Source organism: Dermochelys coriacea, chromosome 10 (assembly GCF_009764565.3).
Source record: "Dermochelys coriacea isolate rDerCor1 chromosome 10, rDerCor1.pri.v4, whole genome shotgun sequence".
In the NCBI taxonomy this organism is placed as follows: Eukaryota; Metazoa; Chordata; order Testudines; family Dermochelyidae; genus Dermochelys; species Dermochelys coriacea.
In genome coordinates, this window is record NC_050077.1 from 54,705,946 (window position 1) to 54,725,469 (window position 19,524).

The 19,524-nt window shown below is 39.7% G+C and overlaps 1 protein-coding gene and 1 long non-coding RNA gene across 12 annotated transcripts in view; one reads left to right on the forward strand and one right to left on the reverse strand.

The window, feature by feature from the left end:
* BNIP2 (BCL2 interacting protein 2) overlaps nt 1-8,757 on the forward strand; it is a 32,601-nt gene extending 23,844 nt beyond the window's left edge. For 6 of the 11 annotated variants that reach the window (XM_038420257.2, XM_038420259.2, XM_043494468.1 and 3 more), the window contains 2 exons: nt 554-589; nt 5,095-8,757. In XM_038420257.2, coding sequence (XP_038276185.1) covers nt 554-589; nt 5,095-5,143 — 85 coding nt within the window. In that variant the 3' untranslated portion in view covers nt 5,144-8,757. The remainder of the gene's footprint in view (nt 1-553; nt 590-5,094) is intronic. The other 5 variants (XM_038420258.2, XM_038420260.2, XM_043494467.1 and 2 more) reach the window with 1 other exon arrangement.
* Nucleotides 2,871-19,353, reverse strand: LOC119862851. The gene is made up of 3 exons (XR_006274916.1): nt 19,226-19,353; nt 16,016-16,022; nt 2,871-4,160 (listed from the first exon to the last, which is right to left on the reverse strand). It is a non-coding gene; the product is annotated as an uncharacterized LOC119862851 (long non-coding RNA).
* Between the last annotated feature and the right edge of the window lie 171 nt (nt 19,354-19,524).

The following is a 19,524-nucleotide window of genomic DNA, read 5'->3' on the forward strand; positions in this document are numbered from 1 at the left end:
CATAAACTTGTAAATCTGACACTCTGCCTGGAACTAATTCTCTTCAAAAGCACAGGATTTGAAGGAGGACGCTTCTCTAAATAGAGATTGTTTACGAAATGAAGAGACTTATGTCCTCCTAAGGTTTACAAGACAGCCTTGATGCAATCAGCTGCAATAATGATCAAGCGCTGATCTTCCGCAGAGACCAAGCTTGCTGGTCCACAGGGCAAGGTATATACTAGAACGTTTTGCCATACTTCTATTTTGTAGAATATGGCACTTCAAAGTACAGCTCAAAATTAGGTCATAAGGTCTCTGGATTTTGAGGTAGATACTGCAATCAGAATGGACTAAATAGTGTACGTTACTACTGTTACCACACAACAACATATAAATATATAAATCTCTGCTAGTTTTGCATTTTATTTAAAGCGAGTATATATTAATGATTTTATGCTCTAAATAACTATGCTAGTTTCAAGACTTGATATTCTGTTTCCATGAGGAACATTTAACACTTGTTGTTTTGAGTTTGGTTGGCCTTCATATCTTGTACTTTTTCCCCACTAAGGTATGAAGAAGAAAAGTTTAGAAAGAAACACAAAAGGTATATGTGTGTGTGTGTGTGTGTGTATATATATATATATGCACACGTTACTTAGGGATGCATCTAGACAAGATCATTTGCACTGCACAAACTAACTCTTTCCCAATTGGTTGGCTTGCAGACATGAATAAGCATTTGTAAATATAAACATGCACTAATGACTAAGCTTGTTTTGAAATAGTTACAGTAAATATAACTTGTAAGAGAGCTCCATGTAGAAGTGTAAACCATCGATGGGTTTGTAATCTGTCAATATTTTATCACTTCGGAGATGCTTTTATTAAGGGGATGTGTTGACTTTGAGCTGCATCTTCAAAAAGGCAAAAAGTCATGTGCATTTTTGAACCTGCTTGAACAAACTAAGTTTGTTATTGTTAAGAATAACAATTAACTGTTTGAATGCTTAGTTAATTTCTAGATGCCAAACTACTACAATTGTAGAATTACTTGGAAAACAGCTTCTTACAAATTTCAGGATTAGAATTTCTATCTTGCTTTATTCAGTATTCACTAATTTTAATTATTTTCAAGATATCTAACTTGCACAGGCCCTAAATTAGTTTATATTTTGCTCAGTGCTGTTTGTATTTGCAATGCCTAGATTCCTTGCTAATTAAGATTGGATTTTCTGTATGCTGTAATTTAAGTGGCCTGCTAACAATTCAAGCAATTCTTGCATCTGATAAAATACTTAAAACAAATGAGTAATTGCCATTCAGTGTGTCTACCAATAACCTCACTAAAATGCTCTGCTTCTAACGTTAAACTTTTAATCTGAGCACTCTTGCTGCTATGTGCAAAACAATAAACTCTTTAGGGACAAGTCACTTTCTGTAAACATGTCATTGTAAGTAGGAAGATGGAAAAGAGAAAGGGTATTAAGAATTAAACCTGTCAGAAATAACTTTTCCCTATGGATTTTACTAGCTTTCATAAAAAAAAAAAAAAAAAAACCAAAGTAAAAAGCTAGTGGAAAAGCATAAAACTGTCAGTCTGTATGAAAAACTGTAAGCTTTAATTCTGCAATATTATAGCCGAGATTGTAAAGGTACCAACTACAGAAAATTCATTTCTCACAGCAACTCTAACTTGCTTCACCTTGTTAATGCCTGGTATTTTGACTGTCTCTAGACCCAATCCTGCTGCATGGGAAGGTTTGCCATGGACTGCAGTAGGTATTGAATTGAGCCCTTAGAAGGGATATCAACTTTAAATTTCAGGTCTCAGGTTCAACACACACTGAGTCCCTCCCCTCAATAATCCCCCTACAATCACTTTTTCTCAAATGTTTGTTTTACGTTGCTGTGTGAAAATCTGATTATAGCAGAGTAAAAATGGAACTAACTTGATAGTGTTTACTTGGTGTATTTGACAACACACAAGTACTTTTTCCCCCATAGTCTGTTATAATAATCATGGGAGTTAACTGTAATAACAGTAATGAAAAATTCTTCAGACATCATTGTGGATTCTTTTGGTTTAAAGTTGCCAGTATCCTGTTACACTGGATGTACATCATTTCCTTTGGGAATTAGTTAACTCGCTTTTAAAAGAAACAATCAGAGATCACATAAATACATGATCTACTCTGCTTCTGGATTGAGAAGTGTTGCAGAGTAACATACTGTGCAAGTAAAGAGCAACACTTTCAGGTACAGCTGTGCAGTTTCTAAACCCTATTTCTTCAGATTTTAGTGTTTTATTTACTATCCAAAACAGCCAAATGAAAGTCCCCCCTCCCCCTCCCCAGTCGCTTTTGGTGCAGAATATTCATCCCAAACAATAACATATTAAATACATGAAAATATGGCTGCCTTGGCTATTGCGAGTATTACTACCATAGCATTGGAGCTGTGGATCCTTTTTTACTGCATTCACCAAAGACTATATCAACATCAGAGAACAGTCTTAGTCAGTTAAACCATTTATTTGTTGCAAAAGCAAAAGAGCAAATTTCTAGGGGAGAGAGGACTCTTCCCTCCCCCCCCCCCATCAGATTATGCTATAAATGCAGTAAGCATGTACAATAAAAGCTCTTGTGAAAAAGTAATTGCTTTAAGTAAAATTTGAAGCAGTTGAGCCATTAGAATAACTCTTCTGGCTTAATCTATGACAAAAGTACAATCATAGTGTTAAATGAAGTCACTGGGTGTTTCAGGCAATGCATTATATTCAACATTTTCTTTATGTTGGCTTATTTATGGAACCTCTACCCTTATTGCATTGATTTTAGAATGCAGTTTAGTACATGTAAATGAACTTTGGAGAGGTGATTTTTTTGGAAACTTCCATCGCAACAATGTGTTGAGTACTATGTAGCTAGTAGTATGCAGAGATGAAAAACACAAATCTCAGAAGCGTTAGGTGACCATCTTTCTGCACACAAATATTGATTTGAGTTTTTGAAATGCAGAGTTGGCTTTAACAGATTCCCTGTTTGTCATTTGTTAACATCCTGCTAAATGTTGCCTGGTTGACAGTTTGAGTCCCAGAATTGGCTACATGCCAGGGATACTACAGATTGGATTGCAGTCCTGCAAAAAAATAATTTTATGTACAGAAGTGGGTCTCACTGAAGAATTGACTGCTGATTATGTAAAGTTAAGCATGTAAGTGTTTGCAGTATTTGGATCTAGAATTCTAAATCCATTGATAGGTTCCTCTAAAGCGAGCCAGGAATGTTGTAAAATGCACTCATAAATACTAACACAAATCAGATATATCCAAAAACTAAACTGGAAGGGAAAAATATTTGATCATAGTATGTGACTTAATTCTGCCTGTAATAATTGTAATTGACACTTTTAGTGCTTACATAGCACTTTTATTTCATAAAGCTCAAAGGAAAGCTCTGTCTGGGCATGAAAAACTTATTAAGTATTTACTAGCCAGAGAACTAAGTGAACTAGGCTTAGGCAGCATGAAAGATGAATGCCCCCACACACCAGACGTGTCAGTGGACAATGGCCAGGTGAGAAGCCAATAACTCTGCCCCAGTTGTTGGGAACAGAGAGGGCACTGGGATTCATAAAAGAAGATGGCACCTTGTTCTTTTTTTTTTGGTCTCTGGCTGATGGATTTAAAAACTGTTGTCCCTTTCTAGCTGCTTGGAAGGAGCTTTTTCTCATCCTCCAACTTCAGAGCCTCTTGGCTGATGGAGAGTAAGAAGGGTGTTTGCTACTCTATTCTTTCCCAAGCCTTTTTTAGTCATTTTCCTGTAAGTACTTTCACTGTTCATATCTTTCCCTAGTTGCAGCATAGTGAAACTGGCAGTGTTCTTGTCTGTTTCACAATTGTTGTTCGGAATCCTGTAGGCAGAAACTTGCCTGAGTCTTGTTAACCTCATTCCGCTTTTTGGGAATGTCAGGAGAAACAGTAGACTGAAGCTGGCTGCACACTCAGCAGGACAGAATATGTCAGTTCATGCTTCAGAGATTCTCCTAGCAGCCATAAGAGCCAGAAACTTCACTAAAAAGAAATCTTAAAATACGCAGAAATTGTTGATTTAGATTCCTTCACTCACCAGTTGATTAAGGAAGAGGATGCATAATAGGCCTGGAGGCTTCCTCCCCTGAAAAACAACAAACAAAAAACCCCCATAACCAATCAGTATCCTCATCTTGCACAGGAAAAAGCTAAGAGGAATGAATATTAAATTACTTCCCCAAAGAGTCAGTGCTCGGGGCCAGGACTAGAATTAAGGTATACACAGTACCATGTGCTGTGCGCTAGACCACACTGCATTCTAGCTGAATACCACATATTTTACCCGAGTGACTCTAAAGTTGCTATCTGCTATCCTGCATACACACAGACTAGATACAAAGAATGCATTCCATACTTGTAATAAATCTAACTATATATAGGAACTAATTGAATACAACTTATTTCAGAATAGCAGGGATCAATACAATGCATGTTATTTGTACTAATTGTTTAGAAAACAATTCTGTGAAACTTTAAAAATGTAAACAGTGTTGGCACAACCACACTGTTCTTTCAGCTTAATATTTAATATAACTGTTCTAAAAACCACCACCAAACCCGTTGTTTACGGTTTTGATAGGCTCATGTTCTACAATATAAACTGCATTCTGTTCTTAAAACCATCTTTCATTTTATTGCATGTCTTATAGGCTTACATCCTAGTCGCACTTTAATAAATGGAAGAGTAACTTGCTTCTCTTGCAACATGGCCAAATTTGATATTTCATTTTCCTAATATTTTTCTTCCAAATACCATATCAGTTGTTGCTTGAAAACACTTCTTGACCATCTTTAAAATCTATAATTTTAGGGGGCAATAACAAAGTGGATCTTTTAACATTTTGCTGTAACTGAACCTACTTTACTGATGTTTGTTTTTAACAGTTGAATGATATTTACTAAAAACCTTTTCTATATAAAAACTTCAATTCTCCTATTAAGATCAGCTTTTTTGCCTAATATAGAAAGTAACACACTACTGAATTTGTAATTTATATTCTAACATTTTTTATTAATAGAATTGACCAAGAGCTTGATGGGAAACAAGAACAGAGAAGTGAACAGTAAGTTTGGTGTCCAGACAAGACTGAAGACTGTGCAGGTGGAATGATGCTCTTTTTTGCAGTTACAATGCATTCATTAGCCTTTATTTTGTAACCTGTTATAAAAGGTGCCTTGATATATCTCTGGACTTGTACACAAGGGTCTGTTCTCTACAGTATTGGTTTGCAAATCTTGGGTTTAATTCTTGACTTTAATAGCTACTTTACCATGTAATCATTTCATACTGCTAAATGTCAAAGAACGATATGTTTATAGGAGGCATTCTTGCATTTATCTAAATGATGCATGTTCTTCAGTAAAATATTTATATACCTAAATGTTAAAGGAAAGAGATAATATATTTTTATGACTTTTTGAGCAATATTTTATAATGTTTACCTGCAGAATGAATTCTTTTGCAGGTAGACAAGGCCATAAATGAGTGCCGTCGATATTTTGTAAAGTGCATGATGAATGTTTTTTGCTGTAAATAGTTAATACATTTCCTGAGTGATTTAGAAATTTAATGATTTTTAGATGCTAGTGTTCACATAGTGCAGTTCTGTCTCATAAATGTGAAGATGAACAAAAATGATTATGTATCTAACACAAGTAGAACTCATTTACATTCCCAGAATGAGTTTGAGCTTTGGTTTGTCTTTGTTTTTCTTCAACATGCAGATTTGTAGCTCTGTGAATTTCAGCTTATTGGCTACCACCTTTTAGCCTAGTTAAACCATACTGGGGACTAAATAGTTCAAATGACTAATAGTATAATGAGCTCTTCACCATTAGGTCACTAGTTTAAATTCTGCTCAGGTGTTTAGTAGATAAAAGCTGTCTAGTCAGTGATCAGTGTGAAATGAGCTCAGTCCTGTTACTCTTGGATGAGTGTCAGTTGGCATTAACTGAAACTCTGTTCAGTCTCCGCAGACACACAAAGAATTGCATGGGCGTGGAGCTGAACTGTCCTTTCAACCATAAAAGTTATCCATTCAGGCCAAGATTGAAGTACCCTGGAGAGGAGGGGTGGAAAATCTTGCACTGCCTTTACTTTGTAGATGGAGATCTTCCATCTCCAGTGTTATCTGGCACTTCTCACAAGCACTAAATTCACTTTAAAGAATGAAATGAGTCTGGTTTTTTTGCTGTGGTTATTCAAGATGTATCCACAAGTTTTCACTTGGTGTTCTTGGGCACATAAATTGACTTTCTATTAGCATAGCTAAATTATACTATGTTCTGGGTGAATCATGTAATGAAAATATATCAGACTTTTAAAATCTTCTATTTGGTAATCTTGCCTATTGGTGTATGCAAATAAATCTATTCAGAAGTTAAACATTTAAGTGACATTGAAACAAGCATTAAATATTTTCATTTGTTTTTACTGCAGAGCTCACTACTTTTGTCTTAATAATAAAATCAAAAATCCCCATCTGATATTATTCCACACTTCTAAACAGTATATTCTTAGAAATAGTAGTATCACAGTTCTTACACACAATCAAAATAAATCCGGTATACTTACAAAAGTAAGGTAGGTTTCAACTAGATGGTTACTTATCAGTGAAGTATAACACTCGTAGGCTAATCGTGCAACTGAGACTTACTAACCTTTGGATCATTGCAGACTCCTCGCCATCTCTAATCAACTATGCATAGGTGCAGTACTAGCTAATTCTGATGCCAGGTCAGGCCAGTAGTCTGCATCTGAACTTAACAGAGATCTGTTTAACACGCATGATTCAGGGGAACCTATCTCCAGGCATACATATTTTGGTTAGGTCAGCATCTGTCTCCATCAGCAGTTTGTGCAGATTAATCTGCTATGTTGTTTGCCTAAATAGGCGACTTTATTTTGAAGTTGCCCTATATGCATTTTTGTAAGGCTTCTTCTATTTTGGTCTGAAAGCAAAGAACCTAAATGAAGATACTTTCTTTTGGAGCTAGGGCCTGATGGACAACCGTGAGCAAGTCACTTCATCATCTTATACCTCCATTTCCTCACTTGTAAAATGGATATAATGATACTCACCTTTTTTTCTAAAGCATTTTGAGATCTACAAATAAAAAGTGCTACATAAGTGCTAGATGCTATCACTTCTATTCCTTGTTCTATTTTTCAAGTTATATCAACTCCAGCTTATTGACTGAAACCTTCCCCAGCCTGGAAAATAAAATTCCAAGTGCAAGGTGTATGCATGCATGCAAATTGGGAATCTTCGATTTCATTTTTCAGGCCGTAAAGCTGAATAGATTTAGATCTCTCAAAAAAGCCTGGAGAATAAGAAAGGATCACCATCTCATTTCTGATTTTTTTTTTTTCTTCAGATAAAGATGACTTCTACCAAAAGCAGTTCTTCTAGAAGTAGGGTATGACAGTTGACTTGCAGTGATATAGTGTGATACAGTTAAATCAGTCTCTCAGATTATTGAAAGATGTCATTTGTTGTATGTAAGCGGAGAACAAAATAGCTAAAGATGTTTCAAATAGAAAAACGTTGGTAGAATTTCTACTGGCTATAGACGTTCTTTCTCCATCTTCCTCGTTGCTTCCTTTAACCCCATGCTTGCTTCTCCTTTCCTCTTACCTCTACAAAAGTTGAATGCAAAGAATCTTAAACAGTTCAAACAGTACATATGTTATGTAGAAAACTAGTTTATACTGTATTTTGTACTTGACCAAATGTTCAGTAATTTTAAAGGTGACTTCCAAAGGGTGGGAAGGTTTATACCTTCTGCTTTATTGTGTGATTAAAGGAAGTCTGAACGTGGTTTGTTTTTTTTCTGCCTGCTTTTTCATGTGTAAAAAAGTCAAGTTTTGCCTATGCTATTTTTCTGACTGATTCTCTAAACTGGACCATTAATTGGTTTATGATAGCAGAGATGCAAAGGAAGTAAAATGTGATTAGGTGTTGAAAAACGAGTTCTATGCAACCCAAATAAAATTTTCTCCTCAATTAAACTCAAATGCCTAACAAATTGCAGGAGAAAGTTTTAAGACTCAGACCTCCCTCACCCCAACACACTGAAGATTTAGTATTCTGGGACTTCTCCGAGAATCCCATCAAAAACCGGGAAGCAAAGACTAGATACAGATCTATTTTTTTTTTTTTTAAATCTGCTGCTTGTTAAACTTCATGCACCAGGAACTAGTGAAGGATAATAAACACACTTTTCTGAAAGCTGCATTTTAGACTTCAATTATAGCTGCATGAGGTACCTAACAAGGTTGAATTTTCAACTTCAGTATTACCTGACGAATGAGTACTTGATTCTCAATCTTAATGTTGCATTAATACTTACTATAAAATGTATGCACACACTGATCCATAATCACTTGCTATTTCTCTATAAGCTTGTGTATAAATAGAAATGTTCATTTTCATAATTCTGCTGCCTTCTAAAGCAACATAGCTTGGGACCCAAGTTGGCAATTGCTGTGAAGAATCTTTCCTCCCACCCAATCCCTCACTTTTAATGGTGAAGTATTCAAGTGCATGTTTTTAAAAAGCTATTTTAAATGAATTCTGGGGCTTTCTCAAACATTGTACATGGGGTATTATACTCAGAACCAAATCCTGCTGTTTTGCAATGAGATTCCAAAGGCTACATGTACAAACAGCTAACTATTTTAAAAAAAAAATTACTTCACATAGTAAATGCTCTAAAGCTACCATTATGATTGTTAGATGTGGAGAAAATGCAGCTCACCATTGGAACACAAAGGCAGTTTCAAAATAACTTCTGTTTAATTTCAATTGCCAAATTTATTTTAAAATCCAAAGACTTTGCCGATCAGAAGTTCAAATAAAAAAAAAAAAACTTTATCATGCATTTCAGTGGTAAGCTGTAAATACTAGTCTCAACTCATTTCCCAGCAGCTGGATCAGTCTGAAGTATCAACAAAATGCCAATACTTGCTGAAACAGCAGCATCAATAACAGCAGGCAGATGTCAAACAATTCTGATGGTCTAAAACTTTTATATATTCTTAATGACATCTCTGCGATGGAATTAAAATATAATAATGACAAACTTTATTGGAAAGTCATAATCTCTATTTAAAAACAGGAAAGATTTATAGCTAAGACTTCAACTTCCATTTTGAACCAGTATTCCCACCCACTTGCTTTACACTGTCCCATGATTTACTGACAGGAGACTTGGATTTGTATTGTCTTGTAATGTGAATTTTCCTTTCAGCAGGAGATGCAGGAATACTTTTCTATGGTGTGGATTCTGAGTTCTGTCAAGAGGCAAATAAAGAGGCATTTTAGTCATCATATAACTTGGGCTGACCTGCTCAGTGTGTTTCTGGAATATAAAGTATGTGGTAGCAAAATGTCAGCAACTTTATTTTGCTGCCAATATGGTTGAAGTGGAGGTGATCTTATTTGGGCTGATGGCCCATGGTGATGGATATAAGATGTTTTTAGATTTGTGTTTACAATAGGTAAAATTTTCAAAAGTGACTTAAGAATTTAGGTGTTTGAGTGTTGTTGAAAATCAATGGGATTTTGGCTCCTATCTCATCTGGGCCCTTTGAAAAATTTACCCAGTATGGTAAGCAAGGATTTGTAGCGAATATTCCATTGGAAGTACAGTAGTAATATTGCATGATGGCTAGGTGTAAAGATGTTGGCTAGACTAAGAAATAGCACTGAGACACAGCCAAAGTTGGTCGATTTGAAACCCTGATCCTGAAGCACCAGGGTTTTTAAAATGTTCCTTTTTAAATTTGGAATTTACTGGCTTCCAAACACATAACTATAGTGTTACTTTAAAACTTTTGTAATTTGTATTCACAGCCTTAAACCCCTTCTTGATATATTTTTTTGGTCTGTGACTTGCCTTTGTTTTCAGTGATCAAGGGAAAGATGGTATTTTCTGTGGAATTATGTATTGCAGACTACATTCTAGACAGTAAATTAGTAAAACACTGTCTGTTGCTTGCTGCAGTGGAACAAATGACAGCGAAGTTTTGTGGCAACTGAGCATCACAGACTTTATAAGGATTAGTGATGCGTTGACAAAGTTTGAAATTTTTTGCTTCAGACTTTTAAAACTTTTGTAAAAGGTTAGTTTTCATTAAGACTAGGTGAGTAAGACCGATTTGGAGTTAATAGAGCCTTTTTGAGATGATTATCCAAAAAAACTACCTCCACAAAGTATAAAAGCTCTCATTTTGCCAAGTTTTGGCCAGTTAATCTCCAATTTGCTGGAAAATTCTCTAGTGAGAAATAGCATAAGAGGTAAATATAAATAGCATATATTTAAATAGGATTTCTAGGAAGCAAAAAGGAGGTGGGGAAGTGATTTAAACCGGGTCAATTTAAGCTTTATGGAGTCAAAACAGCAGATTCATGCTCAAGGATACAACTTTTCTTCAATTTCAGATTAACATCTCTACATTCCTTGTGGATGGAGCTTCAGCATTTATATTCTGCTGTTAGAAAATGGCTTAACTATAGCCTGTCAGGAACACAAATTGTTTGTAAAATGCTTTGAAGATTAAAAGTATATGATTTAATCTCCTTTATAGAGGTGGCCAATAAGTAGTTGGCAGCTAGTATGTTTTTACTGATGTTTTATAAAGTTCCCATTAGAACTCTAGTACTGAATTATCCATGTGGATGCAGGTTATTTTCTGGAGGTTTTTAGTTCTATGAGCAGATCCTAGGAGCTTTCTGAAGAACTATGCTTCCATCTGTTATACTGCACTTTTTAAAAGATACTGAACCCATTTTCCTCAGAGGAGCACTCAAATTTAAGGATTAATTTCTCTCAGCATGAATAACAACATAGGAATTTTGCCCCTTTTTAAAACTTAAGAATTCTAGATTGTGCTAAAAGGTTTCCATTGATATGAATCCTCAGTGCAACATAAGCAAATACAGCAATACATTTGCTCGAGCTGAGCAAAATTTTCGGTCAACCCAAACATTTTACAAATTTGAGTTGAATTTACCAAAGTGCTTTGGCCAGGAAACAAAAAAATAAAATAAAAATTGTGAAAGTCAATGTGTTTTTGTTTTGTTTTTTTACTAAAAACTGTTCTGAAATTTCCTTCAAGTTTATTTAAAAAAGAACAACCTTAACTGAATCAAAACAAAAAAATTTGTGTTGAGTTGCATGAAACATTTTGTTCTACGCAGAATGTTTTTTTCAGAACTACCAGTGAGCTGAAAAATCAATTAGCACAGCTCTAGAAATTGCACCTAGAAAATAGGAGTGCAGTATTTTGTAGTATATACTCTTTCAAATTGCTTTCTTTTCTCTCATTGTTGAGAGACAGCATTATGACCAAAACAGGAATAGCTTCCACTCCAATGAAATAAAACCGTCTTCAAAATTTCACAATTCAGTTAGAGTACTGATGGATTTTTGTGCATCAGTATTATGAGTCATCCTGATTATTCAGTACTGAAACTATTGGTGTGCATTAAGACAGCATTAATGTTGTCTTGTTAGACAGCCTTTATACATACTGTGTGGTTGGCTTTTATTGTCTATAAAATTTTGGGTAAATATCCAGAGTAAACATTCATAGAAGAAATTTTGATGTTTCAGTCAATGTTCTGCAGCTAATTGGGGAAGGGAATGACTGAGGAGCTTCTACTGTATTCTAAATTCACAATTCTAAAGCACCTTTTTGAATGAAGAAGCCCAAGAAGTGGGGTTAAACTGGTCTGAACATTAGATGCGTTCAAGCGTGGAGTCATTTCACATTTGAGATCCATTTTGTTAAAGGATGGAACATCTGGTGCATCTGAGCCTTTATGCTTTTCACGGCAGAGACCATGTGTCTGTACAATGCTTAGCAAAATGAGGGTACTCGTTGGGGCCTCTGGGCACTACTGCAATATAATCTTTAAATAACTTTCACCTCTCCAAAACCATATGTGGAAAGCATCTGACATTTGAAAGTTTATGCATTGCTCGGATGCTGTAACATTGCCTGGAGTACTGAGTCCCCAATATTTAATCCTAACTTTCCAGATTCTGAATTAGTTACAAAGGCAACACCTTTATCTGGAGTACAAGTCTTAAATGACCACCACTGCTCCTCACAGAAGTAACTACTATTTCTCTTCTGCCCCTTTAATTTCAACTGGTTTGAGGAAAGTACTTTTTTCACCTACATCTGATGACTGTACTAAGCTCCTTCCTTTTCAAATGAACCAATGTTCTTCCCTATTTTCTTAACTTTACAAGTTGTCATTGTCATGGAGTAATGTGAGGAATGCTTGTATTTCTGAACACGTCACCTAGCACTTGTTGGAAACTATGTGAGTCTTGTATTTTTAATTAGCTAAAATAACAAGTTAAATGTGGAAAATTCAATAAATACTTTTTTGAAAATACTTGTCTAAAAGTTCTCCTTATTTAAGCTCCTGATTGAATAACAACAAACAGTGTTAGCCTGGTGTCTTCACATCTATCTGCAAAGCAAAAGTCTCTCCACCAGAAAGCCACTATCTAAAGCACTGAGACTGAGGCTCCTGAGCCGCAAGTAGCTCTTCAATGTGTCTTGTGCAGCTCTCTGCAGCACTGATAATTAAATTATACAATGTTTTACTATTAAACAATCAGGATACTTTTACTCCAGTAACCAATTGTATTTGATAAAATAATACTTGGTCCATCATTTTGCTGTGTGTATGTGTATGTGTGTTATGTTTTCACTCTACATATTTTCCCCATCATACTATTTAAATATGAATGTATAGTAAATGAAACAATGAATTCACACTACTGTGGCTCTTACAGGTAATGTTAATTGCTAATTTGGCTCCTGAACCTCTGAGGTCTGAATATCACTAATCAAAGCCAGTATATAGAGGGTGGAGATCAACATTCACTTGGGCTGCTTTTTATTGTTTTGACGGCATCTCGTTAGTATCACTGTAATCGGATTATAACCTGAGGATTTTCAGCCTGGCCTTTTTGGGAGAAGTGCGTTTTCAAAAGGTATTTGGAGGAAAGGGATAGAAATATGATGGAATGGGTTGCTTAAGGTTACATCAGAAGAGGCCTGAAGATGGGAATAAAACTAAGAATTTGGGTAGTCTTGGGCAGAGCAAAAGTGGTGAAAGAAGATACGAGAGAGAAAGAGAGAGAGGTGGGTGCAAAGCTCTGCAGAGCCTTAAAGCCCAGACAAGGAGTTTAACTTTGTTGTAGAGTTGGAGACAGTAGCAGACAAGGCACAGTGTGCATGTTTTTGGCAGCATTTTAGCCTAACTGAAGAGCGCGTAAGCCTAGAGCAAAAGGTTGCCACTATCAAAAATATTTAACCTTTAAAAGTTGATTCCTTTTATCACTGAAATTTTTACTGTAGTGTAAAAAATTGTCCCAAAGCCTCCCATGGCCCTGGGCCTACCATTGGCCACCTTCTCTATTACTTATTTTTAGAGGACAGGTCTGTCTCATAAGCTCTTAGACCTATGGAACTATGTTCCTCCTTCCCACCCACTAAACTTCAAGACTCACTTGTACCCTGTTCAAGTTTGAAAGTGGGACGCTGGCGGGAGGGCAAAACCCTGGTACCAAAATTTACAGTTCGCCGCCGCACTGTCCATTCTTTCCCTGCGAGCTTCAGCTGGGTTCTGCTTCTCGTGCTCCTCCCTTCCCTCTCCCATTAGTCCGGCAGGCTCCATAGGAGGAGCACTGGGTCCCCGCTGTCCGGTGTAGTGTAGTAAAGTGTTCTCTGTAGTAACGTGCTACTTACTGTGTACTAAAACCACTGCCCTTCACCCTGCCTTTATTAGCCGAGGATTCTGCAGACTGCTTTTGATGGGGGTTAAAAAGTGGCAAAGGGGGAGAATCGGAGCAGGGGGTGGAAATTTACTGGTCAGGGGGATCAAGCAGCTGGAGGCAGCATTAGGAGAGGGGCTAAAGGGCAAAATCAGGAATGAGGTGGAGTTAAGCCCAGGAGTGAGGCGCTGGCAGAGGGAGTCAGAGGGAAAACCTGGCACAGACGGGGCATGGGGTAGCAGTTACCCCAGTGGGACTGAGACACCAGTACTTTGCAAAATTGTTTGTTGGGGGGGGGAGGATTTTTTTATTTGAGCAAAGTGGCTTTTTTGTATGGTCACATGAACTGAGCATGCTCGGTAACATCTGCTGAAGTCACTGCCCTTCACCTTGCCCTTATTAGACAAAAAATTCTGCTGACTGCTATTTACAAGGATTAAAAAGGGGCAAAGGGGGCGAATCGGAGCAGGGGGGTGGCCAGGGTCTGAGCAGGGGGTGGAAATTGACTGCTCAGGGGGGTCAAGCACCTGGAGGCAGGATTAGGAGAGGGGCTAAAGGGCAAAATCAGGGCTGGCAGGAGGAGCAGAAGTTAAGCTCTGTGTGAGGTGCTGACAGAGGGCAAAACCTGGCACAGGGGCTAAGACACCAGTGTTTGCAAAAATGGTGGGGGGCACAGGGGCTTTTTTTAACTTCCTCTCTCACGGACAGCATCTCTAAGCATCATCTTCCCAGGGCAGGGTTCTTAAAGGCACAGGCATCCCAATGCCTAGTCAATGCAGCTCCTCTTTGTCTTGTCTTAACCGACTGAGGCTATGTCTACACTACAAAGTTCAAAGCACTGCTGAGGGTGCCCGTGCTCCTGATAATCCACCTCGACAAAGGGATTAGCTCTGAGCACTGGGAGCCAAGCCTGTCCACGCTAGCGTTTTAAAGTGTTCAAACTTGCTGCGCTGGGGGCGGGGGAGGGGTGATTTTTCACACCCCTGAGCCAGCAAGTTAGAGCGCTTTAACTTGCCGGTGTAGATAATCCCTGAGACTTAATTCAGTGAAACATTTTACACATAGCCCCTCAGAAACAAAGAATCCCTTATCACTGTATCTGATTGCATAGAGTCTCCTCGCAGTTTCCCAAGTTGTCTTATCTGCTGCTGGGATTCCTTGAATTCCCTGAATTTTTAAATTTAATTTTTTTTTCTTCTCATTTTAGAGCTCACTGAATTTCTGGCCTAGAACTTTGTTTTGAGCCAATCCACCACTGGGGATTGCATTTTTGCAACTGTTATTTTGCCTCTCAGTCTAGCTCTTAGTGTTTTTCCACATGCCATTGTGTACAACTTGATTCTCAAATATTCAATAAAGGCAGTATACTATCTCCTATAACATCTGTCTCCCTGGAAAAAAAAATCTATTCTAATTTTTGCAGAAAATTAGAACTGCCATCATGGGTCAGACCAACAGTCAGCCTAATCTAGTATCCTATCTTGTGACAGAGACCAATGCCAGCTGCTTCAGAGGGAATGATCAGACCAGGAATGACTCAGTGAACCATCCCATTGTCCACTCCCAGCATCTGGCACTCAAAGAACAGTTTAGGGACGTGCAGAGCATGGGCCTGCATCCCTGATTATCTTGGCTAATAGCCAATGTACTTAACGTGAGAGATTGATCTAATTCCTTGTTCAACCCATTCATGGTTTTGCCTTTCAAAATATATCTACAACCCAAGATACCTTTACAACCACAAGAATTCTAAAATCATGAGTTACATACCTTCCAGTCAAGAAATTTTAATAAATAAATAATTTTTTTTATGTGCCTCTTTGTTCCTGAGGCTGTAGGGGGCAGTAAGGCCAGTTCCAATGCCTTGAGCCTAAACACCTGAATGAATCCTTGTCTACCCTCATAGTGTTCCTGTTACCTCTCCCAAATGTTTAATATATCTTAGACCATATCCAAACTTCAAGTGTGTGTTAACTCAAGTTATGTCAGCATAGAGTCGCTACGATTACTATGTCTACCCCCAACCCTCTAAACCCACCTGGCCTCAGTGGCTACTGCCAGTCATCATCTAGCCCCTATTCACTGGGGCAGACTGCAGTCTGTCATGGCTACTTATCATTGGCAAGGGGTTAGGACCTGCTGCCTTTGCCTATCCCTAGGCTGCCCCTCTGCAGCCCCAGTACCTTTTCATAGGCCTTCATCAAGGCCTGCAGCCTGGGGGTTTACCAGGCTGGAGCTCCCCAGCTCCCCTTGTCCCTCCCCAGCACTGCTCTACTCCAGGGCTAGAGTGAGACTTCTCCAGCTTCTGGCCCACAGCCCTTATCCGGGCCAGCTGGGCCCTAATTGAGCTGGCCACAGCTGTGGCTGCTTTTAACCCCCTGCTTATCGGAGTGGGGAAGCCACCCCACTACAGGCACAGACACAACTTTTTTTGTATAGTGATGTGCCCAGTGAGGGTTAATGTGTATTCATTAGGTATGTTAGCAACAAGAAGTCAAGAAAATGTGGGCCCCTTACTGAATGAGGGAGGCAACCTAGTGACAGAGGATGTGGAAAAAGCTAATGTACTCAATGCTTTTTTTTGCCCGTCTTCACGAACGAGGTCAGCTCCCAGACTGCTGCACTGGGCAGCACAGCAGGGGGAGGAGGTGACCAGCCCTCTGTGAAGAAAGAGGTGGTTCGGGACTATTTAGAAAAGCTGGATGAGTACAAGTCCCTGGGGCCAGATGTACTGCACCCGAGAGTGCTAAAGGAGTTGGCGGATGTGATTGCAGAGCCGTTGGCCATTATCTTTGAAAACTCATGGTGACTGGGGGAGGTCCCGGATGACTGGAAAAAGGCTAATGTAGTGCCCATCTTTAAAAAAGGGAAGAAGGAGAATCTGGGGAACTACAGGCCAGTCAGCCTCACCTCAGTACCTGGAAAAATCATGGAGCAGGTCCTCAAGGAATCAATTCTGAAGCACTTAGAGGAGAGGAAAGGGATCAGGAACAGTCAGCATGGATTCACCAAGGGCAAGTCATGCCTGACTACCTAATTGCCTTCTGTGACGAGACACTGGCTCTGTGGATGATGGAAAAGCAGTGAACGTGTTATTCCTTGACTTTAGCAAAGCTTTTGACACGGTCTCCCACAGTATTCTTGCCAGCAATTTAAAGAAGTATGGGCTGGATGAATGGACTATAAGGTGGATAGAAAGCTGGCTAGATTGTCAGGCTCAAGGGGTAGTGATCAATGGCTCCATGTCTAGTTGGCAGCCGGTATCAAGCGTCCCAAGGGTCGGTCTTGGGGCCAGTTTTGTTCAGTATCTTAATTAATGATCTGGAGGATGGCTTGGACTGCACCCTCAGCAAGTTTGCAGATGACACAAAACTAGAAGGAGGAGTAGATACGCTGGAGGGTACGGATAGGATACAGAGGGACCTAGACAAATTACAGGATTGGGCCAAAAGAAATCTAATGAGGTTCAAGAGAGTCTTCCACTTAGGACAGAAGAATCCCATGCACTGCTACAGACTAGGGACTGAATGGCTAGGCAGCAGTTCTGCAGAAAAGGACCTAGGAGTTACAGTGGACGAGAAGCTGGATATGAGTCAACAGTGTGCCCTTGTTGCCAAGAAGGCTAACGGCATTTTGGGCTGTATAAGTAGGGGCATTGCCAGCAGACCGAGGGACGTGATCATTCCCCTCTATTAGACATTGGTGAGGCCTCATCTGGAGTACTGTGTCCAGTTTTGGGCCCCACGCTACAAGAAGGATGTGGAAAAATTGGAAAGAATCCAGCGGAGGGCAACAAAAATGATTACAGAGCTGGAGCACATGACTTATGAGGAGAGGCTGAGGGAAGTGGGATTGTTTAGTCTGCGGAAGAGAAGACTGAGGGGGGATTTGATAGCTGCTTTCAACTACCTGAAAGGGGATTCCAAAGAGGATGGATCTAGACTGTTCTCAGTGGTAGCAGATGACAGAACGAGGAGAATGGTCTCAAGTTGCTGTGGGGGAGGTTTAGGTTGGATATTAGGAAAAACTTTTTTACTAGGTGGGTGGTGAAGCACTGGATTGCTTTTTCACTAGCGAGCTGGTGGAATCTCCTTCCTTAGAGGTTTTTAAGGTCAGTCTTGACAAAGCCCTGGCTGGGATGATTTAGTTGGGGATTGGTCCTGCTTTGGACAGGTGGTTGGAATAGATAACCTCCTCAGGTCCCTTCCAACCCTGATATTCTGATTCTATGATTAGATTCCAGGGCCTTGTACCATCCAGAAACATATGCAGCAGCGACAGGTCCTACTTTGCTTAAAAAAAAAAAAAGACATCTGATGAAGCTAATTGCTACGGCTAGCAGTCTCACATACCTATGGTGTGAGAAACTATCTGTAGGAATTAGCTTAATCAGTTTGCAGTGGTACAGGTAGCACATCCCTACAGCTTGCAGTTTCTTACGTGTGTGTGTAAAAGTACTATCTGTAGGACCAGGCTACCTGCAGCAGTGACAGGTCCTACTTTGCTAAAAAAAAGGGCATCTGATGTAACTAATTCAAGCAGTCTCGCATGTAAAACCAACTGATAGTGTTCTTGAACAGTGTAACAAGCTTTGTGGATGGGGGGAAGTGGCTGACATGGTCTATCTTGCCTTTAGAAAGTTTGTTGATACTGTCTCCCATGACTTCTCATAAACAAACTATGGCAATGCAACCTCCATGGAGCTAAAATAAGATGGGCGCAAAACTAGTCGGAAAACAGTTCTGAGAGTAGTTATCAGTGATTCACAGGCTGAAAGGGCATAACAAGTGGGGTTCTCCAGGGATCAGTTCTGGATCAGTTTCTATTCAAACTCTTAATCAATGATTGAGATAATGGCATAGAGAGTACCCTTATAAAGTTTGTGAATGATAAGCTGCACGCATACAAAATGGGAAGTGACTTCCTGGGAAGGAGTACTGCGGAAAGGGATCAGGGGTCATAGTGGACCACAAGTTGAATGTGAGTGACCAGCGTAACGCTGCTGCAAAAGAAAATCACTCTCCTCTGCGCTGATTAGGCCTCACCTGGAGCATTGTGTCCAGTTCTGGTCACCACATTTCAGGAAAGACGCGGACAAGCTGGAGAGAGGCCAGAGAAAAGAGAAAAAAAAATTACGGTCTAGAAAACATGCCCTCGGAGGGAAGTAGAACCTCTTTACAAAAGTGGGTTCTTACACTCTACACCTCCAAATAACTGCTCCCGGTCGCACATTTCTACACGCAGCAATTTCACATACGCTAGAGCGTAAGAAACCGCTACCCGCGTCAGGTGGCCGTTTAGGGCGGGGGCGGGTTTTACAAGCCGGGACGTGTCAGTAGCCGCTACCGGCAGCGCCTTCCGCCGCGGAGCCGTTTAACACGCTACACCGGCAGCGGCGGGCACGAGCTAACGGGGGCGCTGATGTCACAGAGGGCGCGGCCCGGACCGTTGAAGCCCCGCCCCCGCCCCCGCCCCGGGAAGGGAACCGGCCCTGCCCGCAGACTCAGGCTGGCCACACGCTCGGTCACCCCTGGGCCGGGCGCGGGGTCACGCACGTCCCTCTGCGCTGGCGCTGGCGCTGGCGCTGAGGCCAAGCCCCGCCTCCTAGGACCCTCCCTGCGCCCCAGGGACACGGCCCATCCCCC